Source organism: Lagenorhynchus albirostris, chromosome 4 (genome assembly GCF_949774975.1).
Source record: "Lagenorhynchus albirostris chromosome 4, mLagAlb1.1, whole genome shotgun sequence".
Taxonomy (NCBI): Eukaryota; Metazoa; Chordata; class Mammalia; order Artiodactyla; family Delphinidae; genus Lagenorhynchus; species Lagenorhynchus albirostris.
The window spans coordinates 78,921,277-78,948,716 of record NC_083098.1 but is presented as its reverse complement, the minus strand read 5'-3'; the positions used below and the strand labels follow the sequence as shown (position 1 = coordinate 78,948,716).

The 27,440-nt window shown below is 36.9% G+C and overlaps 1 protein-coding gene across 1 annotated transcript in view; it reads right to left on the bottom strand.

Moving 5' to 3' along the window:
- Positions 1-8,149: 8,149 nt before the first annotated feature.
- Positions 8,150-27,440, bottom strand: part of LOC132519360 (cytochrome c oxidase subunit 7B2, mitochondrial) — a 174,334-nt gene continuing 155,043 nt past the window's right edge. The window contains exon 3 of the mRNA XM_060147295.1: positions 8,150-8,544. Coding sequence (XP_060003278.1) covers positions 8,240-8,485 — 246 coding nt within the window. The 5' untranslated portion in view covers positions 8,486-8,544 and the 3' untranslated portion in view covers positions 8,150-8,239. The remainder of the gene's footprint in view (positions 8,545-27,440) is intronic.

Genomic DNA, 27,440 nt, shown 5'->3' with positions numbered 1-27,440 from the left:
CTTCCTTTTAAGTGCTAGTAATAGCATTTTTGTTTCATTTGACAGAAGCAACCATCCTAAATTTCTTCACTTCTTAGGTAATAACTCAAAAATTGACTACCGAAGTTGGATAACATTTAGGAAATAAAGAAAACGCTATTTTTTCCTGTTGGTTTGATTCTTTAATTAGCCAAATTTTAATGCTGTTTGTTCCAAGGTGAAGTTAAATTATTATTTTTTTAAATTTACAGAATGATTCTCATGTTCAACAAAATCATTCTATGTTGTCACATTAGGAAAATAACAAGCATATTTCAAACTTATTTGTATTTCAGATATAATATTGTGAAAGTACACTGAAAATTAATTTTCACTCATATATGAAGTGGGTAGTTTCTTACAAGCTTAATTTATGAATAACTTTTAAAAAATAATTGTAAGGTCCGAAGTCTTACCCTATTCCACTGGGGATAACAGCTTTTATTGCTTTTCAGTATTCTTAGGGAGTAATTTTTACAGTTATTAGAACTGAAACAATTTCTTAGTATCACAATTTAGAGAATGTATGAAATAAACAAACTTTGGCAGGGTGGCATATGATCCTAACCAGCATTCTCATTAACATCGAGTGATGTAAAAATCACATAATGTCTTTATTACTACAGTCCTAAGAGTTAAAAACTCAGGTTCACAAATTATTTAGTAGGTAGGGGAAGTAGGTATATAGAGAAAAAGAAAGAAATTGGAGTGAATTTAAGGTTTTGCTAGCATATGCCCCTCATATATATTAACATTTGAACGTGTTTCATCGAGAAAAAAAGGTGTGTGGTCAAATGTAATGCACTTGAAATTGTAACATAATTGAAAGCCTATATCTTAGCCTGAGGTAAGCAAAATTTTAAAATATAGTTCTTTAACGTGCTTGAAGTAAATAAATTATAACATACTTGAGGTACATAAATTATCATACAGCTTATGAATATTTAGTTATTTCCTTAAAAACAGTTTGAGAAATTCTATAATCAATGAAATCATGTGTGTTTAAAATACTTTTATGAATATCCATGACTTCTTAATCCACAAAACATTAATGTTTCTATTGGTTTCTTTCCTTATTTTTGGAAAAATAAAATTCTGAATACAGGCATAGAAGTTTGTTGTATATCATTCAGCATGGGTTGCAGCAGAGAAAGTTTAAAAGCTGCTTGATTTTAATATTGTTTCCGGGGTGATATAGTGGAGTCACATCATATATGTATTTAATTTAATCAGATTCAACTCTGTAGACTTGGAGACAAAGAGACAGGAACAGAGGAAAGGAAAATGGAAAGAGGTGTGGGGAGAAATTAAGAGACTGTGATGCAGATACAGAATGACAGAGACAAAAAAAAAAAAAGGAAAAATAGTGCATACAGAGTAGAACATTCCATTTCTTGTTCTGCTCCATAAGACTGTGTATTCTTGAGTGGTTCACTTTGCTCTCACAAAAGGACATGTCCTCACACTCTGTGGGGGGTGTATTGTACAATTATATTTGTCATGTGTATGTCTGGTAAACATATACTACTGTATCTATTCTTTATATAACAGAACACCACATTAAATGAATACAGAATTTTATGTGTAATTTAAGGTAATTTTGAAAATATGATTTTTACCTTACGGGCTTATTTTAGAGCCTACTCCTATAATATGATAAAGTCCCTTCCCCACCCCATTCATATGACCCAAGCTCCAAACAACAGTCTTAAAAATAAATTTTTGGAGATTATTCAAATTTTGAACTAGGGATAGTCTTTGTATTATCAAAGCTAAATCATAGTCAAAGCCCTTGACAGTGACATTCCTATTTAGTCTCTTTCATCTAGAACAATACTATCTCTTAACCATTCATTAAAGGGCTGAAATTATAATCCTCAATCTCATCCTCATCTTCAGCAATACTTCCATCACTCATTTATTCATTTAACTAGATAAAATTTTATAACTGGGCTTCCCTGGTGGCACAGTGGTTGAGAGTCCGCCTGCCGATGCAGAGGACATGGGTTAGTGCCCAGGTCCGGGAGGATCCCACATGCTGTGGAGCAGCTGGGCCTTTGAGCCATGGCCGCTGAGCCTGCGCGTCAGGAGCCTGTGCTCCGCAATGGGAGAGGCCGCAGCAGTGAGAGGCCGGCGTACCACAAAAAAAAAAAAAAAAAAAATTTATAACTGCTTATTAAGCATTTACCTTAACTCATTAGCAAACAGAATCTGTAAATCAGGTATTATATCCCTTAATTTTATAATTAAAAAATTGGGAGAGATGAGCCAGATAGCTAAGGGGCAGAGTTAGGTTCTGAATACAGATTTTTCTGAATTCAAAGTCCGTATGAGTTTAGAAAGTTGCCTTTAATGCAAAAATCTAGAAAGAACAACATTTAAACAGAGCGACAGAATACTGTTTTCAAAACTGTATTTTTATTTCTGTAGTTGGCATAATACCATTTAAATGTTCTCATTTATGAAGCAGTTTTAAAACTCTTCTGAATGTATTATATAATAAAATATCCATATACTTTTTTTGTTGTTGTTGGTATATTTGTCAGACACCCATCAGTTATGGTTGTGTGTCTGATTGGAAGATCTTTCATTTCAAGAAAATGTGATATGTTTCCATGGAGATCAGCTTGAGATAGCCCAGTGACGAACTTCTTAGCTATAATTTCACATTGGTTTCTATGGTTTCCAGATAGGGGAAGAAAATGAAGTTGCCGATTTTTTGGTAACATAAAAGGTTATTGGAAAATAAGAGATACTGCTCAAATTAATGTCATTCCCCCAGGAAAGCAACTGCTGTTACTGCAAAACATGAAAGATTTTATGATGTATGTCGTACATCTATGCCATTTACTATACTCATAACAAATGAGGAACTAACATAATACTTAAACAATTTCCAAATTTCACAGAAATTTCTCTTAGAAGGGGAATTCTCTGTTGAAATGTTTTAACAATGGCTGCTAATAACTAGCTTGCTATCTCCACTGCATTTTTCTCACATCTTTGAAGACGGCACACACTGCCTCTGTTAGATCAGTTAAGGACGTGAGAGAAAACTCTAACACAGAGATATCTCTTACTTTATTTTACACCTGAGACCAGAATTTATACAGTTTTTTTTTTTTGGATAGTTCTTGTCATTGTTATTAACTTATCTATAAGGTTGTGTGTCATGAAGCAAGAACTAGTAAACACTGGACCTCATATTCAAATCCCATTAAAGTGGCTGCACATAAACTAGGCTGATCAAACACACACCACCCTTTCAGTCCTATTCTCCCGCCTGACCCTTTAACTTACCAGCCCTCCCAATAGTTGGCATGCAGCCACCCCAGTTATTTATCAATTTACCGTCATCACACAGGATAAGATCAGGGTTGTCTTTTCTTAGAAAGCATGAGAAATTCTAATGGAACAGTAGACCAAAAGCCAATGTGGATTCTATTTCTATCTTCATTTTTAGATGGCTTCCATGTCACTTAACCAACCCATGGCTAATCATGTGTATACATATATTCAATAGGATACATGACCAGCTTATGTACTCTACAGGATTACTGTAAATTTCAAATGAGAAAAGCATTCAATCCTTCAACAACTATAACAGCACATAGATATAGAAAGCTTTAATTATTCATTCTTCACTTATTATTCATACTTAAGCCCAGTACCAAAGTGTAGCCCTAGTAGCCCAGTTTTTCCAAGTAAAGGGGGAGTATGTGTCAAAATGAAGTTCTCCTCCTTTGCTGACAGCAAGCAAATGTATTCAGTAACTGCCAAGTAATATTTTCCTCATAATAATATATAATAATATAATTTTCCAAGAAGTGTATGAGGCACTATAAGAATTACATTATGGCTGGAAATTTGATAACTTCATTCAAAAGTTAGTTTTAAGACACATGGAGAACAACAAAACAGCTTGTATTTGATGTTTTATGTATGATCAAATTATAATAATCCAGTGAGAAAAGTTAGAAATAGCAAAAGATTCAATATCTCAATTTTCTTATAAGAAACCAGCAGTCACAAATTTTAATATAAAATAATTTATATTTATGTGTATATACATTCCTAAAATAATTCTTTTTTTAAATATATATATATATCTGTATAGACATATGTGTGTGTACATATCTATATCTATACAGATATACCCACGTATGCACACTCCACACACACACACACACACACACACACACACTCGCACGCATGCGGGCACATGCTTACACATACATATATAAACCTAAAGAGGTAGGCTTTAATCCTCACTTCGAATCAGAAAATATTCAGGGTGAAGGTAAGAAAGAAAGAAATTGCCATTTTAAAATATAGTACTCATTGCATGCCTCATGCATTCCCTATATCCACTTCCTTGTTGATATACTCTCCTGATAATGTTTTTCACCCCCATGGTTTTCACAACAATCTAGATAGCTCCCTATCTTCTCTAGCTCCAGATTGAATCCTTCTCCAGAACTTTCAACCTGTAAACTTGAAGAAAGACTAACAGACAGTGTAACTTGGAAGTAAAAGAACATATTCTAAAGCTTGACTCCAGGCTCCACTGTTTACAAGTTTTGTGTTTGGGAAGGTTTCATGTCACTCCAAACCTAGGATTTATAGGTTTGTAAACCATTTGACCAAGAAAGAAAGAATTCAGATCTGGTTCTACAAAATATGCTGGCCATACCTGAAAGCAGAAAGCTTCAGTAATACAGCTTAATTCCAAATTGGCCCTGAGGAAGGGAAATCTTCCTGGTGGGCAGTACATGAAATAGTACAGAGTTGTTGCTTGGGCCAGAGGTACAACTGTATACCAAGCCATAGATGCCAGCTAATGGCTTGGCAGGCTGGGCAGGGAATTAGAAGGAACACTACTGGAAAACTGGTGACAAGCATGGGAATGGATTCTGTGAACAGACTACTCTAAATGAGCACAGAGTAGGAAGATATTCAGGTTCCATATAAATACTCACCAAAAGGATACTCAGCAGAGGAGTATCTTAATACTCTGATGGACAAGATGACCCCTTCTTACGGCTATCACTCTCCTTCTCAGCCACCCTGTGCTTTCACAATGGCTCAGAGACAAAGTGGTCATCACAGCAGGGATGGAGATTATGTGTGTGCTCAACAACACGGACTTGCACTCATCAAGGTTAGTCTGGCTATAGTCACTGTTGAGTGCCCAATCTACCAAACGTACAGACCAACACTGCACCTCCATTGGCACTATTCCTTGGAGGAAGGAAGGGAATCATCAGTGCCAGGTTGATTTCATTAGACCATTTCCATCACAGAAAAGGCAATACTTTGTTCTCACTTTAATACACACTTAGTAACAATGTAGATTTACTTTCTCTCCCTGTGACTTTCCTGTGAATACCATCATCCATGAATTTACAAAATGTCTTAATTACTACCATGGTATGCGACACAGCACTGATTCTGACCAAGAAGCTTATTTTTTTATAATAAAAAGCAAATAATGTATAGTAATGGGCTTATGCTTATGGGAGTCACTGATCTTACCATGTATCCCATCACTGATAAAATGGTACAATGGCCTTGTGAAGTGTTAGTGACTGCGACAGCTGGGTAACACCACCTTGCCAGGCTGAGGTAATGTCTTCTAAGATGTTGGACATCCTGTAAATAACCAACAGATATATAGTGCTATTTTCCTAGAGGTGAGATTTACAGGTCTGGGAATCAAGAGGTGGAGATCAGACTGGCTTCTTCACAATTACCCCTAGCAACACACTAGAGAAGTATTTGTTTCCTGTCCCTATAACTTTGAGCTTTGCTGGTCTAGAAGTCTTAGGCTTTCATTAGAGATCACAGCAATGGTTCCATTAAACTGGAAGTTGAGAGTGCAACACTGCCATGGATAAAGGGTCTTTGTGATGTCCTCCTTTGGGGATAGGATTAGTTTTAAGAGAGAAAGTTGCATCATGTTAAGTGAAAGCCTATTTTTGCTACTGTCTTTTTTTGAAATATAGGTACAGTTAGGAAAGATGTGCACTGATGTCAAGTTGACAAGGGGTGGATTACTGTGGCTTTCTAAATGTCAACTTAGCCAGGCTTGAACTGCTTTTTCCATAATTCCCTCCTCTCTATGGTTTCAGGTTAGGATTGGCCACCAGAGAGAATGCATGAGATAGGGATGGTAGACATGAACCAGCATCCATTTTACACTTGGAAGGCTGGTGTAGAACAGCAGCCCTGCGCTGCAGCAGCTTGTGTATGCTGCTACTGACCTTCCGGCTTGATTGATAAGAAACAGCACCTGGGCCTATAGCTACTTTAACTCCTACCAGTTCTTCTCCAGCTCTTCTGAGTCCTGAGCAAGGTGAATGTGTAGTTCCACAGAGAAGGGCACCAGCTTCTCCCATAAGTCATCCATGTCATCTTAGTTAGAGACAGTGAGAAACAGGCACAGGTTCCAGTTTACAGTCATGATCCCAGTGCATCCTTCTCAATTCCCATTGGCCCTGGCTCTCCCTTACTTCATGTTCAGTTTTCCTGCTTTACTGTGAACATATTTAGTACCAGATACAAAGGCAACAGTCTTGCAAAAACTTCTCTACTAGCTCTCACAGCTGTATTAGTTTTAATTCCCCAAATCAATCCTATATTCTATACTATTCACACTGCTTCTGCCTCTCTGATTAAATCCTGACTGAGATAATTACTATAAAGAATATCCAAAAATAATTCTACAAATGATTAAGACAAACAATTGAATAGAAAAATGGCAAAAGCAACAAATAAAAAGGTCAGGGCTTCCCTGGTGGCACAGTGGTTAAGAATCCACCTGCCAACACAGGGTCATGGGTTCGAGCCCTTCTCTGGGAGGATCCCACATGCCACAGAGCAGTTGCCTGTGTGCCACAACTACTGAGCCTGCACTCTAGAGCCTGCGAGCCACAACTACTGAGCCCATGTGCCTCAACTACTGAAGTCCGCATGCCTAGAGCCCATGCTCCACAACAAGAGAAGTCAACGCAATGAGAAACCCATGCACCGCAATGAAGAGTAGCGCCCACTCGCCACAACTAGAGAAAGCCCACAAGCAGCAACGAGGACCCAACGCAGCCAAAAATAAAATAAATTAATTAATCAAAAAAAAAGAATGATTAAAAAAAAAAAAAAGAAAGGTCATATACACAAAAAACCCCAAAACACAAAAAGCTAACACAAGATGTTTGACCTAATCAGTAATCGGGGAAGCATAAATTAAAATATGAGCTATTGTTTCACGCTCATCAAAGTAGCAAATATTAAAGTGCATGAAAACTCTTAAGAGTGAGTTTGGATGTGGAACAAGAGGAGGTTGTACACATTGCTGGTGAGAATGTAACCACTTTGGGGAATAACTTAGCAATACTGATAAAGCTGAAAATGAGCATTGCCTAAGACCTATAAATTATACACCTAGGAACATGTCTTTTATCCAGAGAATAATGATATCTCTATATATTTGAGCTTGAGGAACAGTACACTTACCCTGAAGCTGATCATTCAGGAGTAGGAGGTGGTCTCCACTGCCAACTCTGATAAGTCACCCATAAGATAGTCCCAATTATCCTTGACTTGAGGCACTCATGTCCTTGTAAAATGGGGAGTCACGGTGTTTTGAAAAGAGGAGTGATATTACTAAACTAATTTAAAAAAAAAAGATCATTGTCACTGTTGTGCTTAAAAAAGACTGTGTGTGACTGCGTTGGGGGGGGTTCAGGGCAGGCTTGACGATCATCAAGTATAAAGGAAAGGAGACTGGCTAGAGAGTTTTTATAATAATCCCAGCAAAAGCATAGTGGGTCAGGTCAGGGAAGGAAAGATAAAGGATGTGAAAAATGGTCAATTATGAATATGTTTTTAAGAAAGATTCAATAGGATTTGCCAAACAATTAAATTAATTTGTTAAGTACCTATGTGTGTATGTCCACTGAAAGATACCTAGCATAAATCATTAAGCCAGAAAAATACATGCTTCCTTAATTCTACTTTCAAATATTTATTATTCATAATCCCCTGTAATCTATACCCACTGCTACTGCCTTGCTTTCAGGCACTATAATGACTATTTTCAGAGACTTTTTAATGTTTTCAAATGCATTTTATTTCTTCGATTATGCTATATTTCAATGCACAGCAGAGTACTGAAATGACAAGCTGACTTTGAGACACTTGTGTATTACAGTAACTGTGATGCTTACTCATCATTCCACTCTTTTGGGGTGGCTCTGCCAACAGGGGAGGGGTTCCATTTTATTCCAACCTGTGTGGCTGTAAACACCCACACAACAACACAGAAAGCGGTTCCACCGGCTAGTATAATATCACCATATTTGTCATGAAAATCTGGTGAGTGTTTTGAGTGGCTCTGTCTTGCCCTCATTTGCTGAATGCTTCGAATCCTGAGGCTACTTAGTGCATTTCTGACCAAGGGAAACATCATGGAGGTATGACAGAACTGCAGTTGATTGAAGCTGCTGGTCTATTTCCTTGCAAAGAAACCTGCAAAAACAAAAGATAGGCGATGACATCTGATCCACGTTTAATTCTTCTCACTTTAAAGGTTTCACCCACACCACGTCTTGCAGTGTGGCCAGGCAGGTAAGTTTTGACATCATGATGTCTGGAGTTGAGTCTTAGCTCTGCCACTGATTAGCTATGTGAACTTGCGCAGTTAGTTAACCCACTGATTAGAGAAATTTTCCATCTTGCTGAACTCCACATGACTTACTTCTACAATAAATTTTGTGTTATCTAGGAGCCTTAAGCCTATTACCCAAAGAACTGAAGCTATAGATTCTAATAACCATATGAAAGCATAAAAAAGGAAAATTCAATGGCAAACTGAGACAACAATGTCCAGCTGATAAAATGGCTAAAATGCCAACATGCCCCACTACTCCAGTGACCTGCCTATGCCTACTATAAACTCTGGTTTCAGTCAGAATTACAAGGCATTCACAGGGTATGTCATACCACCTCCTCTTCTTCTTGCTCCTTTTCTCCATTCCTTTTAACCTCCTTCCCATTTCTCATTTCTACCAGTACTTCTTGCCTTGCACTTTCCTACAGATGAAATTCTACTTGCCTTTTAAATCCCAGTCTAAAAGCCACTGTTTCTGTGAAGTCCTTTCGAAACCTCCCTAGGCTGAATAAGCCAACTCTTCTCTGAGCTTCTACACGTTTATAACCCTTCTTTCACACCATGTGACATGATGCATTCGGTTTATCATTCTTAAAAACAATTTTTTTAGAGTAGTTTTAGGTTCACAACAATATTGAATGGAAAGCACAGAGTCTCCATGTAATTCCTGACTCCATACATGCATGCCTTCTCCATTCTGTACCAGAGTAACATTTGTTATATTTGTTACAATCAATGAACCTAATTACAGTCTTTTATCATATATGTCTTTTGCAAATGTTTTCTTCCAGCTTGTGGCTTGTCTTGTCATTCTCTTGAGGAATTATCTTTACATTCTCCTCCAATAGTCTGCAAAATCTTCAAGATCAAAAGATGTAATTTTGCATACACAATAGCTGACACAAAAGCAAAGAAAGAACATTTCTGAGCTAATCTGAAATATAAATGGACGTTGGTATCCTCATAAGAAGTTAAAACCAACTGAGAACAAGCCAAAAAAATCATGAAATCAGATGTACATGTCCATAATAGCCCTAATAATTCTTTTTTTAAACAGATAATTATACTGAACAAGAGATATAGAAGCAGAAACACATGGAGGAGTTCTTTCCGTCAATGTCTCTTCTCAGTGCAAGCTGTCAAACAGTGCTCAGTCTCTAGCAATGACATATGTTAACTGTGGCCCAAATGCAGGCAGCATGGATACAAAAGGGCCTGAGGTCAGTACTTGTAAACTTATAACTGCTCACTGAGATTTGCAAACGCAAATGATTTTATTCCCAACTTAGAAAACAAGACCCTAAGGTTCTCTTTTATTTCCTACCAGATGGTAAAGTCGTACTTTTCATGATTGTGACAAACAGGACTAAAACAGAACCAAATGCATTTCCTCTAAGGTTCCAAACATTCAAAGTTCTTTCCTGTTAGTCATGAATCTCTTCACCAAAAGGCACTACAGGTTTAATTTGAATTGAATTCAGAGAGTTGGTTGAAAGTGAAATGGATCAGAGTATGACAGGTGCAGCCTTAATCCAGTACAAAAGCACTTGTGCCACACATAGCTTTCAGTCTTTAGGAAGGCACAGAACCAGAGAATAATTTGTGATAATAGGGATCTCTTGTGGATCATCAACTCATGCCTGCTGCTTTATGACAAATTGGTTTCATTATTCCTATCCTTTCAATGTTAAGTTGAAGCTCAAATACTTTGTCTCTAGTGACAATGATCGCATCCCTTTGTAGATTAGTTCATCCTCTGGCTATTCCCATATCTGTGAACATTTTCTTTGCCATCTAAGTCTGAATTTGCTTGTACCAATGTATCCATTATTAAGAATTTTTTTATTAGGAATGCCTTCTGTAGTACCTTTGATCTATTTTTGTTTATAAAACACATGTAAGAGCTAGCAACCCACTGATGAGAGAAATTTTCTATCTTGCTGAACTCCACATGACTTACTTCTACAATAAATTTTGTGTTATCTAGGAGCCTTAAGCCTATTACCCAAAGAACTGAAGCTATAGATTCTAATAACCATATGAAAGCATAAAAAAGGTAAATTCAATAATATAATGCAGGTAAAGAAAATGCTTCTCAAAGTGGATGCTTTCTGATGAAAACCACCTACAAAGAGAAGGAAGAAGACAGATTTCTCTAAGTAATAAGAACAAAGCAGAGGTTCTCTCATGCCTGTGGCAATAAAAGAAAAGAAATATGTTCTGAATAAATATAAATAGTTAAAGGGAGTGAAGTAGCCTATGAGGATGAAAAGGAAAGACTGATTGTCTCATCTACTTTATACAGCAATGCTGAAGCTCAGTTCAGAAAAAATAATTAATACCGGACCTGAATCTAATGGCGATAGGGAGGTATACTGATTTGAAGCTTCACTGGTAACAATAATAATTTTAAATCACTAAAGTCCATAAAAAGAAGTAAAGCATAATGCAGGAAGGAAACTAATACTTATTATATATGCTTGTTTGCCAAACATCATGCCAGAATTTTGCACATCTGCAAAAAGAATGTGAGATGGTGATTATCTCCATTTTACACACAAGAACAAATGACAAGATGTGAACTCAAGTCCTATGATTCTAAATCCAGTGCATTTTTCAACTATGTCATGTTTTCTTAAAGTATATTCAATTCCAAGCATTGGAAACAAACAAACATACAAAGAAACAAAAAGCAATGTGGTTACCAGAGATGGGTCTTTAGTTGAAAATGTTTCACTTCAGTTTACTATATATTTATGGAGTGACTACTGGCATGGCAGGGCCTGGTCTGGGTGCTATTGGTACCACCCCTACTCTTATGGTAGTTCATGGTAGAGGGAGGGGATGGACAGAGCACTGTTATAAGGGAGGAGACAAGGCTACAGAAGAGCACAGGGTGCCCTTAATCCACAGAGGAGAGGTACATTTCAACCTGGGGTTCTAGGAATGGTTTTACAGGAAATGACACCTAGGTTAGATCTTGAAGGATGACTAAGAAACATAAAACACAAAACTGGTGGGGAAAAAAACACGTAGACCAAGTAGCACAAGCGAAAGCACAGACAGCTGAAATAGTATGGGGGCAGGGCAGCCTGATGAGCTCAGTAACACTAAGTAATAAGTGCTGAAGCAGCAAATGCCCACAGATGAGCCTGGAGGGATGAGAAAAGGACCACAACGGACACTGAGGACTTCATATGCCTTGCTGTGGCATCTGGACTCGATTCTGTAAGTCAGTGTTTCCTGTTGTTGAGAAAACCATGCTCAAACTCAAAGCCTTTTATGTGAGTTAACAAAGAGAATTCTTAATTCTGTGATTTTTTCCCTTCACAATAATATAAAGAAATACAAGAATATAATATTCAACTATTCTTTGTTGAATAGTTTGATTCATTTTTAATTTGAAAATTTGTTTTGGTTTCATAGTTGTGTTAAGCTTTAAGCATAAAGAGGATGAATTTGATTTTATGTTTACACATATATAAGTGATTTTATAATCAAATAATTTAAGATGATACAAGTTGAGATGAAATAATGTTTCCTCTTTAAAAAGATGCCATATGTATACCCAGAGGAAACCATAATTCAAAAAGACACATGCATCCCAATGTTCATTGCAGCACTATTTACAATCGCCAGGACATGGAAGCAACCTAAATGCCCATCAACAGACGAATGGATAAAGAAGATGTGGCACATATATACAATGGAATATTACTCAGCCATAAAAAGGAACGAAATTGAATCATTTGTAGAGACGTGGATGGATCTAGAGACTGTCATACAGAGTGAAGTAAGTCAGAAAGAGAAAAACAAATATCATATATTAACGCATATATGTGCAACCTAGAAAAATGGTACAGATGAACCAGTTTGCAGGGCAGAAATAGAGACATAGATGTAGAGAACAAACGTATGGACACCAAGGGGGGAAAGCGGGGTGGTGGTGGTGGGATGAATTGGGCGATTGGGATTAACATGTATACACTGATGTATATAAAATGGATAACTAGTAAGAACCTGCTGTATAAAAAAATAAATAAAATAAAATTCAAAAAAGAAAGATGCCATATGTAATCCACATTTGAGAAACATTCTTATAGGTGAGGAGAAACTACTGATTGGTTTAATCAGGAAAAGGCTGAGGTGGGAAAAAATCTGGAGGAAAAAATTAAGTGTTTATTTCAATGGTTTATTAAAAAGATGATGAGGATCTGAATTAAGTACTGATAACAGACAGAGAGGAGACAGAATTGAGAAATATTAGGAAAAGAAAATCATACTGATTTGGAAAATAAGTTACTCTAAGCAAATTGTGTATTCTATTCACTTAGCCTCTGCATTAAGATTATGACCAAAACTCTGTCTCAATTTCTGTTAAAAATCAGCAGACATTGACACTGTAGCTTTTAGCTGATCCCAGGGAATTAGAGTTTGGGTGATTTAGATACAGAATGCAGAAAGGTCAAAGGAGACGTAATTGAGGTGTGCTAGGAATGACAGGTCTAGATACGTGAGTAGAAGAAAGAGGAGGAATCCTTAAAAGATTTACTGTATGGTCCTAAGGGGGGAAAAAAAAATTTCATCCAGTCTAAGTATAGCCTAACATGGACCAATAAATGACCTGCTTAGCTATGATATAAGGCTTTCTATCTAATTTCAGGAAGAAAATTGGAAACTGTGTCCTACTCCTCAAATGTGTTCAGATAGTACTGTTAAGTATCTCACGGGGAGATAATGCTCAAGAAGCAATCAATACCGAGCTTTCCCAACCTGGACACTATTGATATTGTGGTCCAAGCAATTCTTTGTTGTGGGTGGATGTCCTGTGCCTTGCAGGGGGTTTAGTAGCATCCCTTCCTCTATACACCACATACCAGTAGTACTTCTTTCTCTTTAGTTGTGACACCAAAAATCTATCTCCAGACATTGCCAAATGTCACTTGTGGAGCAAAATCATTCCCTGTTGTGTACAGAGAATTCCACTGTCATATACGGAGTAAAGTGTCTCATCACTTCTCCCACAATCTTCTAAATAGCATTGTTCTATTCAATACAGAAGGCTTAAATTCTAAGAAAATACATTCCCTACTATGGGATGCATGAAGGTTGCCCAACAATATTTTTTTTCCTGAACTAATCTCAATTTTTCAAATTTTTTGTGCAGTATAACTTAGATGAATCACTTAATCTATCTAGGCATCTGCTTCCTCATCCATAAAATTAAAAAGTGGAACTAATTTAGCTTTTCCCAAACCTGCCTGATCCTAAGAGTTATTTGGACTCTTTGTTACAAAATGTAGATTCCTGGGCTCCATGTCAAATGTAACAGAGTATCCAGGGGAGTAGCCTGAGAATCTATATTTTTTTAAACAAGTTCTCAGGAGAGTCTTGTCATCAGACAAGTTTATGGAACACTGAATCAGATAATCTCTAAGGTCCTATCCAGCTCTAATACTCTAGACCTTTCAAAGAGAAAAACATTTTAGGAAGACCATTTATTCTTTTAGGCCACTGAAAGAGTACAGTAGTAATTGAATTCACCACCATGGTAATTTAGAAAGCAGTACCCGAGTAACCTGAAAGAGTTATAGGGACCCCCTGGGAATAAGTTAGTCAACAGAAACATTTGGCGGCATTTAAAAACATTAAAAGCACTAGTAACACTGGTGTTCTGCTGTATAACGAATGATACACTTTCAAAGCTAAGGCTCCTAGACTCCATTACTCAACTGTAACATCTTTATTTCCACCTTTTATTTCTACTCTTCTTTGACAGCTTCAGAACAACAGAAAACAAGAAACAGTAAAAAGGCAATCTTCTTGAAATGAAATGCACCTAACCTGCAGTGTCTTCCGTTCACTTATGTATTTCTCAGAAAAGTAGGTTGCTCAAGGAGGGATTAAGTGTACATGGAGCAGTGTCTCCCATCAGGATTACTTAAGCCTTCAGCCTTTTTGTAACAGGAAATCTGGGAACCCTGCACAAGCAATGCTGCTGGTGGAAAAGCTGAAAAATGGTTCAGTTTCAGATGTGATGGTATCATCTCCTGAGTCAATGAATCAATGGACGGTACAGCCATTTGATTAAGGCTGTAGATTATGTCACTTTATTAAGCCTAAAAAGTGACATAACGGACGTTACCTCAACAAATAAACAGGCAGATTACAGCGGTGGATTATTATGCCAGGAGGGAGAAATGACAGAGTGGACAACTCGCGAATCAATGTCCTTAAATGGCACATGTTGCTCCAAGAGTGAAGGGATATAAGGTATGTACTCTCCCTCAGGTACTGCTTCCCATGGCCACCATGAACAGACTGTTTCTATCCTATATAGAATGCTGAAGGTATTCAATAATGTCCATCCTGGGAATAACCACAGCGTTCATTCAGGCAATTCCTTTTATTAACCTAATTACATTAATGTGGTTCACTCATGAATCCCATTATATTTTTTTAGTCACAAAGTGCTCTCAACTATACTCACTTTTTCCCTTTCTGATAGCTATATGTAAGAGAACAAAACAATAACAGAGACATTGGGAGCTATTCTCCATGCCACACTGCACGTCAAAGGCATGACTGTTCTCTATTAAACTTTATTTTGTTCTCTATTAAACTTTAGTAGGCCCAGAAAATTTCCTTTGAGCCCATGTTATTTTTACATTACAGGCCATTTCAAATATTGGAAATTACAAGGACTGAATAACAAATCCTTGTTATTTCAAGCAATGTATTAAGTGTTAGAAAGTGGGCTGCTGTGCTTCCTCCCAAAAGATTTTATATTAACTACATTCCATGGCTTGTAGGTTGTGATATAGTCATGTCCAGCTAGAAGAGTCTATTTCAGTGGATCTGGCAAATCAAAACATCTGGATAAATGCATAGCATTTCTCCAACTTAATCTTAGAAAAGAAAGAGATCGTGGTTATAATAAATTCTAGAAACTTTGAAAAGTTTATCCAGAAAATGATATGGAGCCATTGAAAGACATTAGGAACGTGAGTAATGGGGTCAAATTTGCAGCTTAGACATTACTCTGGGGTGGGGAAGAGTTTGCAGGGGAATAATGCAGATGTTAGTGAGTAATAGTAAGCACTTGTACAGTTCACCCAGTCAAGATCTTAAAATGTGCCAGTCCCTTATTTCTGCAGTCATTATATTTCTGCATCCAATCCTTTGTTTTGCAGAGCCAGACCACAATTCTTTTGCACACGCACACAAAGGTGAGAGCCTCTGAGGATCCACCTCAGGCCACTGGAACTCTCAGAACTTGACATATAAACTGGAATGTGAGAATTTATTTTATTAACTTTAAAAAAAGAATATTCCATTCCAGTGACTGGCATACATAATTTATCTTTTAGCTTAACTGGCTTGACACTGATTCCAAATCATGAAGTAACCTTCTATCAGTATTTCCCCAAACACGTGCCTATTTCAGTAGTTCTGTTTGATGCTAGCGGGTGTTATTTATAAAAAGGGCTTCCGTGTCATGTAAGTTTGAGAAATATGCAGGTAACAAAGTCAAATTCTTTTTTACTGAAGTATTTCCCAAACCTCTATGGTGCTAACGCATACAGCGATTCTCTGAGAGGGATACCATGTGGTGCTTTCCAAACTTAGCTGAGCACGCCATGCTTTTTTCCCTCTGGAGCATATCTCCATATTCGTGTTTTCCAGAACACATTTTGGGGAATACCAAAGGATGTCTCTGTGTTCTCAAGGCTGTTACACCATTGTACTCATTTTAAATTGTTTAATAGTTCCAGGAGGCATTTCACAAACTAAATCACTTCCTTGTGGGGACTCGTAACATATGACTCAGGGAGTACAGAGGGTGTGGTAAGCCTAGGGTATCATAACAATACCCACAGCCATTAACTCTTGCCTTCGTTATGTGAGTCTAACTTTTGCAGTTTTAGTATTTGTGCAGATGTTTTTCTCCTCTCCACATCTACCTTTATTCATTAAATGCTCTATGAGCAGAAAGATTGTACGATTTTTCAGTGGCCATTAGAGTTGCATCAGTGACCCCTTGTTGCATAATTTGAAACTTTCATCTAAACCTTGAAATGAAAATGTACAAGCCATTCTTGTCTTTAAGTATATCACTGATATAGTCATATAAAGTAAAGAAAAAAATAAAATATTTAACTTTTAGATATCTTGAAAGACACGTTTTCCAAGTGTTTCTATTTTTCATGAAAATTGTTTTCAGGTGCTAACCAGAAATTAGGCTAGTAGGGGTCTACTCCAGAAGTTAATTCTGATCAAATCCACATTGGATTGGAATACTTAGTGCTGCAAAATAATACTTTCCCTGTTGTTTCCGAAAATTCCAGATTTTTAAATTTCCTACTTGGACTACCTCTGCCCTCCTAAACTCTATTCAAAATATATCTGTAAATAAAACCTTTATGAGTAAGGCTTTTGTTATTGCCATCACCTGGGCAACTTATGGAGCATTTGCAGAGAAATTCCATTTGATGAGAAGAGCACTTCACAGCCCTGAAGTAGTAACTGTGATCACTTTGCAAGTTGGTTTACCAGGCCAGTTCTGTCTTTCAGTATAATTTATTTTTTAATTTTCACTTTCATAAAATTTTGGAAACTTCTTGAAAACTCTTAACAAGATGTTGGCATTCTACTTTTTGTTTTCTTTTCCATTTAGAATTCATTATTTGGAAGTGAGAAAGACTTTGGCCAGAGGGGCTGACTTTAGTAAACTGATTTTTTTCTTTGTAGATCCTCAGAAGAAACAGTGAGACAGGATGCACTTTGCCAAACCTTGGGGCAGGGTGCCTGCTTTAGTGAACTGATATTTCATTTTAGTTTTTCTTTTAAATTCCTGAGGGAAAAAGGCTAAAGAAGAAAGCAAACCTGAAGGAGGTTACCCATCTAAACACATACAACAGAAATTCAGAACAGATTCTTGTTTTGAAGTCTTAAGATTTCCAATTAGAATTCTCGTTTCAAAGAGGTTACTTTCAGTTTCTTTAATCTAATGGAGTCTAAAACTTCATAGACTAAAAGGGTATGCTTAAACTAAATTGGCATAATTTAACCATTTGAACATTTGTTAAGGGAGAAGTGAGATTTACATGCAAATAGGCCATAATTTTGATTACACATACAATTTATGCAGCTTAGAACGATAGCTGATGGTGGACCTGTGGGCTTCTTATATAATGTATTTTATCACATTAATTGAATTGTAGATTGAACATCATATTATAATCCTCATAAAAATGTGTTGTTAACGTTACTAAGAAATAATAGCAGATAAGCCTGAGAGACTTCTTTGAGAACAAATGTAGATAATTTATAAGACTGGGTAGACACAAAATAATGAGTTAAGATTGTTAGAATCTAATTGTGTTTTGAATTAATAATATCCAAAGTGAAGCAATTCCCTGCTTTTACTTCATAGTTCATGATTTTGCAGTTTCACCTATAACTTTATAATTTATATTAAAGAGGCAGAGAGAATAACTAGGAATAACTAAGAAAATCTTGGAATTAATACTGGGAAAATAAACCAGAGCCATGCTTCAGAAACACATGTTCCCTCCAGGACTGGATTTAAGCTAAATTGTGAAAATGTTTCCTTTAAGTATGCCTTATAATCAATGTCACGTATTACGTAAGAGCCTACAAATGGTATTTGCCAAAATATTGGGAAAGTCCCAAAATATTGATACAACATACACCCAGCAGCTAGATGATTCTGGGGATTCCCTACATAAAACATTCATTTATTTAACTGGAGAAAATAGTTTCAGAACAACAACAACAAAAATACCTTAAGCCAAAAGAGCAATTTATATTATGTGAACTGTACACAACGTGAGAATGTGTAGAAGGACACTATTCCATGGAAAATGGGATCTAGTTTCAAACAGCAATTAACGAACCTTGGAAAATTCCTGAGTTTCCATTTTTTTTTCTTGCACCCCATCCAGTTTCCACCTCATCATTCAACATAAATAGATATTACAAAGATAAATAATGGCCCCTCTGTCCCTAAAATGGACATATTAAGTCACTTTTCTTGAATTTTCCACTATAATAATACCAATGACGCACTCTTCCTCTGGATACCTTCTCTTCAATTAGCTTCTATAATATTCCCTTAGTTTTCTTTCTATTTCTATTTCTATGGCTATTTCTTCTTTACAAACTCATCTTTCTGTAACAGGTCCTTAGTGAAGGAGTTCTTCAAGGCTAAGACATAGGTTTGATTTTCACTTTATATTCTCTCTCTCTCTCTCTCTCTCTGTGTCTCTGTCTCTCTCTGTGTCTCTGTCTCTCTCTGTCTCTCTCTCTGTCTCTCTCTCTGTCTCTCTCTCTGTCTCTCTCTCTCTCTCTCTCTCTCTCTCTCTCTCGGTATTCCTAGGCATGCTAATAAACGTTATCATCAAAGGGCAATTAGACGACTCCCAAATTACGTCTCCACATATAAACCCTCTTCTTAGATCCTGGGCAATACATTAAACTGCCTTCTTAACATCTCTCCCAAGATAATTCAAATTCCAAAATAATTCAAACATAATTCAAAGATAATTTGATGTCTAAAAAATCAATAGGCATAAGTGTACAACCATGCCCTTCCACTCTCAAACTTGGTCTTTACCAATGTTCCCCAAACCACTACACATCACTTCCACACATGTAGTTGAGAAAGTTAAGCTCAGAAATCCTTTGTGATACTTTCAATTCCCTTGAAACATTTAATATATCCATTGGCTTCTTTTATTTGTTTACTTTACTTTTATTTTATTTTATTTTTAACATCTTTATTGGAGTAAAATTGCTTTACAATGGTGTGTTACTGTCTGCTGTATAACAAAGCGAATCAGCTATACATATATATATATTCCCATATCTCCTCCCTCTTGCGTCTCCCTCCCACCCTCCCTACCCCACCCCTCTAGGTGGACATAAAGCACCGAGCTGATCTCCCTGGGCTATGCAGCTGGACTATCTCCCTGGGCTATCTATTTTATATTTGGTACTGTATGTAAGTCCATGCCACTCTCGCACTTCGTCCCAGCTTACCCTTCCCTCTCCCCGGGTCCTCAAGTTCATTCTCTACATCTGCGTCTTTATTCCTGTCCTACCCCTAGGTTCTTCAGAACCTTTTTTTTTTTTTTAATTCCATATATATGTGTTAGCATATGGTAATTGTTTTTCTCTTTCTTACTTCACTCTGTTTGACAGTCTCTAGGTCCATCCACCTCATTACAAATAACTCAGTTTCTTTTCTTTTAATGGCTGAGAACTATTCCATTGTATATACGTGCCACATCTTCTTTACCTATTCATCTGTCGATGGACACTTAGGTTGCTTCAATGTCGTGGCTATTGTACATAGAGCTGCACCAAACACTGTGGCACATGACTCCTTTTGAATTATGGTTTTCTCTGGGTATATGCCCAGTAGTGGGGTTGCTGGGTCATATGGCAGTTCTATTTTTAGATTTTAAGGAACTTCCATACTGATCTCCATAGTGGCTGCATCAATTTACATTCCCACCAACAGTGCAAGGGGGTTCCCTTTTATCTACACCCTCTCCAGCATTTATTGTTTGTAGACTTTTTGATGATGGCCATTCTGACCAGTGTGAGGTGATACCTCATTGTAGTTTTGGTTTGCATTTCTCTAATGATTAGTGATGCTGAGCATCCTTTCATGTGTTTGTTGGCAATCTGTATATCTACTTTGGAGAAATGCCTATTTAGGTCCTCTGTCCATTCTTGGATTGGGTTGTTTGTTTTTTTGTTATTGAGCTGCATGAGCTGCTTATAAATTTTAGAGATTAGTCCTTTGTCAGGTGCTTCATTTGCAAATATTTTCTCCCGTTCTGAGGGTTGTCTTTTCATCTTGTTTATGGTTTCCTTTGCTGTGCAAAAGTTTTTGAGTTTCATTAGGTCCCATTTGTTTATTTTTGTCTTTATTTCCATTTCTCTAGGAGGTGGATCAAAAAGGATCTTGCTGTGATTTATGTCATACAGTGTTCTGCCTATGCTTTCCTCTGAGAGTTTTATAGTGTCTGGCCTTACATTTATGTCTTTAATCCATTTTGAGTTTATTTTTGTGTATGGTGTTAGGGAGTGTTCTAATTTCATTCTTTTATATGTAGCTGTCCAGTTTTCCCAGCACCACTTATTGAAGAGGCAGTCTTTTCTCCACTGTATACTCTTGCCTTCTTCATCAAAGATAAGGGGACCACAGGTGCATGGGTTTATCACTGGGCTTTCTATCCTGTTCCAAAGATCTATATTTCTGTTTTTGTGCCAGTATCATACTGTCTTGATTACTGTAGCTTTGTAGTATAGTCTGAAGTACAGGAGCCTGATTCCTCCAGCTCCATTTTTCTTTCTCAAGATTGCTTTGGCTATTCTGGGTCTTTTGTGTTTCCATACAAATTGTGAAATTTTTTGTTCTAGTTCTGTGAAAAATGCCAGTGGTAGTTTGATAGGGATTGCACTGAATCTGTAGATTGCTTTGGGTAGTAGAGTCATTTTCACAATGTTGATTCGTCCAGTCCAAGAACACGGTATATCTCTCCATCTGTTTGTATCATCTTTAATTTTTTTTCATCTGTGTCTTATAGTTTTCTGCATACAGGTCTTTTGTCCCCTTAGGTATGTTTATTCCTAGGTATTTTATTCTTTTTGTTGCAATGGTAAATGGGAGTGTTTCCTTAATTTCTCTTTCAGATTTTTCATCATTAGAGCATAGGAATGCAAGAGATTTCTGTGTATTAATTTTGTGTCCTGCTACTTTACCAAATTCATCGATGAGCTCTATTAGCTTTCTGGTAGCATCTTTAGGATTCTCTATGTATAGTATCATGTCATCTGAAAACAGTGACAGTTTTACTTCTTCTTTTCCGATTGGATTCCTTTTATTTCTTTTACTTCTCTGATTGCTGTGGCTAAAACTTCCCAAACTATGTTGAATAACACTGGTGAGAGTGGGCAACCTTGTCTTGTTCCTGATCTTAGTGGAAATAGTTTCAGTTTTTCACCATTGAGAATGATGTTAGCTGTGGGTTAGTCTTATATGGCCTTTATTATGTTGAGGTAAGTTCCCTCTATGCCTACTTTCTGGAGGGTTTTTATCATAAATGGGTGTTGAATTTTGTCGAATGCTTTTTCTCCATCTATTGAGATGATCATATGGTTTTTCTCCTTCAATTTGTTAATATGGTGTATCACATTGATTGATGTGCATATATTTGACAAATCTTTGCATTCCTGGGATAAACCCCACTTGATCATGGGGTTTTTTGATCCTTTTAATTGCTGTTGGATTCTGTTTGCTAGTATTTTGTTGAGGATTTTTGCATCTACATTTATCAGTGATATTGGCCTGTAGTTTTCTTTTTTGTGTGACACCTTTGTCTGGTTTTGGTATCAGGGTGATGGTGGCCACATAGAATGAGTTTGGGAGTGTTCCTCCCATTTTGGAAGTGTTTGAGAAGGAGAGGTGTTAGCTCTTCTCTAAATGTTTAATAGAGTTCACCTGTGAAGCCATCTGGTCCTGGCCTTTGTTTGCTGGAAGTTTTTTTTTTTTTTTTTTTTTTGCGGTACACGGGCCTCTCACTATTGTGGCCTCTCCCGTTGCGGAGCACAGGCTCCGGACACGCAGGCTCAGCAGCCATGGGTCACGGGCCCAGCCGCTCCGCGGCATGTGGGATCTTCCCGGACCGGGGCACGAACCCGTGTCCCCTGCATCGGCAGGCAGACTCTCAACCACTGCGCCACCAGGGAAGACCTGCTGGAAGATTTTTAATCACAGTTTCAATTTCAGTGCTTGTAATTGGTCTGTTTATATTTTCTATGTCTTCCTAGTTCAGTCTCAGAAGGTTGTGCTTTTCTAAGTATTTGTCCATTTCTTCCAGGCTGTCCACTTTATTGGCATATAGTTGCTCGTAGTAATCTCTCATGATCCTCTGTATTTCTGCAGTTTCAGTTGTTACTTCTCCTTTTTCACTTCCAATTCTATTAATTTGAGTCTTCTTACTTTTTTTCTTGATGCATCTGGCTAGTGGTTTATCAATTTTGTTTATCTTCTCAAAGAAATTTTCATCCTAAAGACATCTCAAATCCATTAATTTCTTTCTATCTAAAGTGTATCTATCATAGCTCAACTTTTCTTCACATGCTTTCCTTAAATGGCATTCCCACAGCATCTCTGCCATCCCCCGTCTATTCTCCCAACTGCTCATAAGTGATCTCTTTCTGTTTGCTTGGGATTTTGCATCTTTGTTTCCTCCCTAGCTTTACTGAGGTATAACTGACATATGACATCATGTAAATTTGAGGTGTATAATGTGGTGATCTGATGTATGTATACTTTGTGAAATGATTACAACAATAAAGTTTGCTAATCCATCACCTCACATAGTTATCGTGTGCGTGTGTGTGTGTGTGTGAAAGAGAGAGAGAGAGACAGAGACAGAGACAGAGACAGAGACGGAGAGAGATATGAGGGTATTTAAGATCTACTTTCTTAGTAAATTTCAAGTTTACAGTACAATATTGTTAATACGTATAACAAACTATCAATTAGAGTTTCGGAACTTGTAACTGGAAATTTGCACCCCTTAACACACATCTCCCCGTCTCCCCCACCCCCTGTCCCTGAAAACCACCAATCTACTCTGTTTCTACAAGATCAGGTGTTTTGTGTGTGGGTTTTTTTTTTTTTTTTTGATACCACTTATAAGTGAGATCACAGAGAATTTGTCTTTCTTTGTCTGATTTATTTCCCTCAGCATAATGCCCCCTAGGTTTATCCATGTTGTCCCAAATGGCAAGATTTCATTCGTTATGGCTGAATAATATTCCATTATGCATAGATAGATAGATAAATACATACACACATAGATATAGTATAGATATACATGCCACATTTTATTTATGTATTAATTTGTCAACAGACACAGGTTGTTTCCATATCTTGGCTATTGTGAATAATGCTGCAAAAAACGTGGGGGAGTAGATATCTCTTTGAGATACTAATTTTGTTTCTTTTGGATATGTACCCAGAAATGGGATTACTGGATCATGTGTTAGTTTTATTTTTATTTTTTTGAGGAACCTCCATACTGTTTTCCATAATGGCTACCCCAATTTATATTCCCACCAACAGTGCACAAGTATCCCCTTTTCTCCATATCTTCTACAACACTTGGTATCTGTTGTCTTTTTGACAGTAGCCATCCTAACAGGTGTGAGGTGCTATTTCACCATGGTTTTGATTTGCATTTTCCTGATGATTAGTGATGTTGAACACCTTTTCATGTACCTATTGACCATCTGCATATCTTCTTTGGAGAAATGTCTATTCAGGTCCTTTTCCCATTTTCTTATTGGATTATTTGTTTGTTTGTTTACTACTGAGTTGTAAAAGTTCTTTATATATTTTGTATATTAACCCCTTATCAGAAATATGGTTTGCAAATATTTTCTCCCATTCCATAGGTAGCCTTTTCATTTTGTTGGTTGTTTCTTTTGCTGTGCAGAATCTTTTCACTTTGATGTAGTTCTACTTGTTTATTTTTGTTTTTGCTGCCTGTGGCTGGGTGTCAAAATTTAAAAACACATTGCCAAGACTAAGAACTAGGAGCTTCTTCTATATGTTTTCTTATAGGTGTTTTATGATTTCAGGTTTTACATTTACGTCTGTAATCCTTTTCAAGTTAAATTTTATGAGTGGTGCAAGATAGGGGTCTAGTTTAATTCTTTAGTGTGTGGATATCCAGTTTCCCCAATACCATTTATTGAAGAGACTATCATTTCCCCAATGTGTGTTTTTGTTGCCCTTGTCAAAATTAGATGACCACATACATGTGGATTTATTTCTGGCCTCTCTACTCAGTTCCATTGATCTATGTGACTGTTTTTAATGCCAGTACATACTGTTTTGATTACTATAGCTTTGTAATATAGTTTGAAATAAGTAATTGTGATGCTTCCAGTTTTGTTCTTCTTTCTCAAGATTGCTTTGGCTAATTATGGTCCCTATGGTTTCATAAGAATGTTAAGATTATTTTTCTATTTCTTTGAAAAATGCCACTGGTATTTGGTTAAGGATTGCATAGACTATATAGATCACTTTGGTAGTATGGACATTTTTACAATATAAGTTCTTCCAATTCATAAACGTGATATCTTTCCATTTATTTGTATCTTCCACAATTTCTTTCATCGATGCCATAGTTTTCAGTGTACTGGTCTTTCACCTCCTTGGTTAAATTCATTCCTAGGTATTTTATTGTTTTTAATGATACTGTAAATGTGATTGTTTTATTTCTTTTTCAGATAGTTCATTATTAATGTATAGAAATGCAACTGATTTTTGCATGTTGATTTTATACCCTGCAACTTTACTGAAAATTTTTTTGGTGGATTCTATAGGATTTTCTATGTGAAGTATCATGTCATCTGGAAACAGAGACACTTTTACTTCTTTCTTTCCAACTTGCATGCCTTTTATTTACTTATTTTTCTTGCCTGATTGCTCTGGCTAGGACTTCCAATACTATGTTGAATAAAAGTGGCAAGAGTGTGCACCCTTGCATTGTTCCTGATCACAGAGAAAAAACTTTCAGCTTTTCACCATTGAGTATGATGTTAGCTGTGGGCTTGTCATATATGGCCTTTATTACGTTGAGGTACATTCTTTCTATACCCAATTTTTTGAGAGTTTTTATCATGAAATGATTTTGAATTTTGTCAAATGCTTTTTCTGCATCTACTGAGATGATCATATGATTTTTTATCTTTCATTCTGTTAATGTCCATATCACATTTAGTGGTTTATATATGTTAAACCCTCCTTCACCAGGGATCTAAAAGCAGAAATATGACTGTATCACATCCACACTGACAAATCTGTTATGTTCTCAGATGATTTGCTTTTAAAATGTTTAAATACAAGTAGTATGATACACATGTGACTAAATTAACCTCGTTTACAGTTTAGGGGTTGTTAGTTAGCATTTGAAGTACACTAACCAGGAATGCACACTTCAGGAATGGTTACATATGCACCTGACATATAACCATAGAAATAGATATCAGAGGGTTTAATTAGCATGAAGAATGTTAGAAACAATTTTTCACTGATAATATGAGTTGTATTCAAGATACATGGTTCACTAGAAATGTTATATTAGGGCTAATACTCTTGCATTAATGAAGAATGAAAATCTCGCAAGCATATTGTCCTGATAAACTGGGAACAGCCCTTTAGTTCTAGAGTTCTAATGGTCCTGAGTTTATCTACTGTATGCAGAATTCTACTATGTAATTAAACAATCCGGTTGGCTGCTCCTGCATTTAAAAAGAATTATCATCGGCCTTGTTTTAATGTAAGAAGTATGCCAAAGTGTCTAAGGATAGTGCCTGAATTTATGTTCTCATGACTTCTTTCTATTCAATTCCATATATCTGATAGTATTAAATTGAAGAATTTCTTTCATAATAATACCATCCATGTGAACAACCTACTCAAACTATTAGTGAATACAAATATTTACCAAAAGAACCTGACAATGGTGAAAGGCCAAATTGTTTTAGGTCAGGACACAGTACCACTCAATAGTTTCTTATTACTTTTAAGATAAAGACTTACATCTTTGATATGACTATCCCAGTCTGCTTTGGCTGCCATGAAAAAATACCATGGATTGCATGACTTAAACAGAATTTTATTCTTTTACAGTTCTGGAGGCTGGAGATTCTAAGACCAAGGCCCAGCAGGGTTTGTTTTCTGGTAAGGGCTCTCTTCCTGACTTATAGACATCTACTTCCTTGTGTGTCCTCACATGGCAGAGACATAACAAGCTCTGCTATCTTCTTTCTCCTCTTATAAGGACACCAGCCTTATTACATTAGGGCCCCACCCTTATGACGTGACTTAAGCTTGATAACCCCACAGGCCTTATCTCCAAAAACAGTCACATTGGGGGTTAGGGCTTCCACATATGGATTTTAGGGAGACACAAACATTCAGTCCATAACAATGACCTATAAGGCTTATATGATCCTTGACCATTTAGTCAGCAACATCTCACACAAATCTTCTATTCACTGCCTGCATTCCAGTTACATGTGGACTTCTTTCAGTTTTTGGAACTCCTATTCCTTCTCGCCACTGTGTTTGCTGAGTTTTCTCCTCTTACTTCATGTAGCCAATTCTAACTCATCCTTCTGTTATAAGCTCAAATTGTTCTCAGAGAGACCTTTATATTTTCTCATTGATTGTTTCAATTACTTAAAAATAAAACAAAACAAAACAAAACAAATACTAGGTCTATGACATGACTCATTTGGAATTTTATTGAAGCACACATATGAATTTGTTACTGTTGGTGGTGGAGTTCGTGGCATGGTATATAGTGAGTATTTGTATGTCTACTTTAGGATCTACTTCTTTTTTTTTTTTTTGCGGTACGTGGGCCTCCCACTGCTGCGGCCCCTCCTGCCGCGGAGCACAGGCTCCGGACGCGCAGGCTCAGCGGCCACGGCTCACGGGCCCAGCTGCTCCGCGGCATGCGGGATCCTCCTGGACCAGGGCATGAACCCGCGTCCCCCGTATCAGCAGGCGGACTCCCAACCACTGCGCCACCAGGGAAGCCCAGTATCTACTTCTTATGCCAACATTTTCTTTTAACTTCCATTAGAAAATGTGGAAGTTAATTATTATCTTCATTTTAGAGCAGATGAAGTT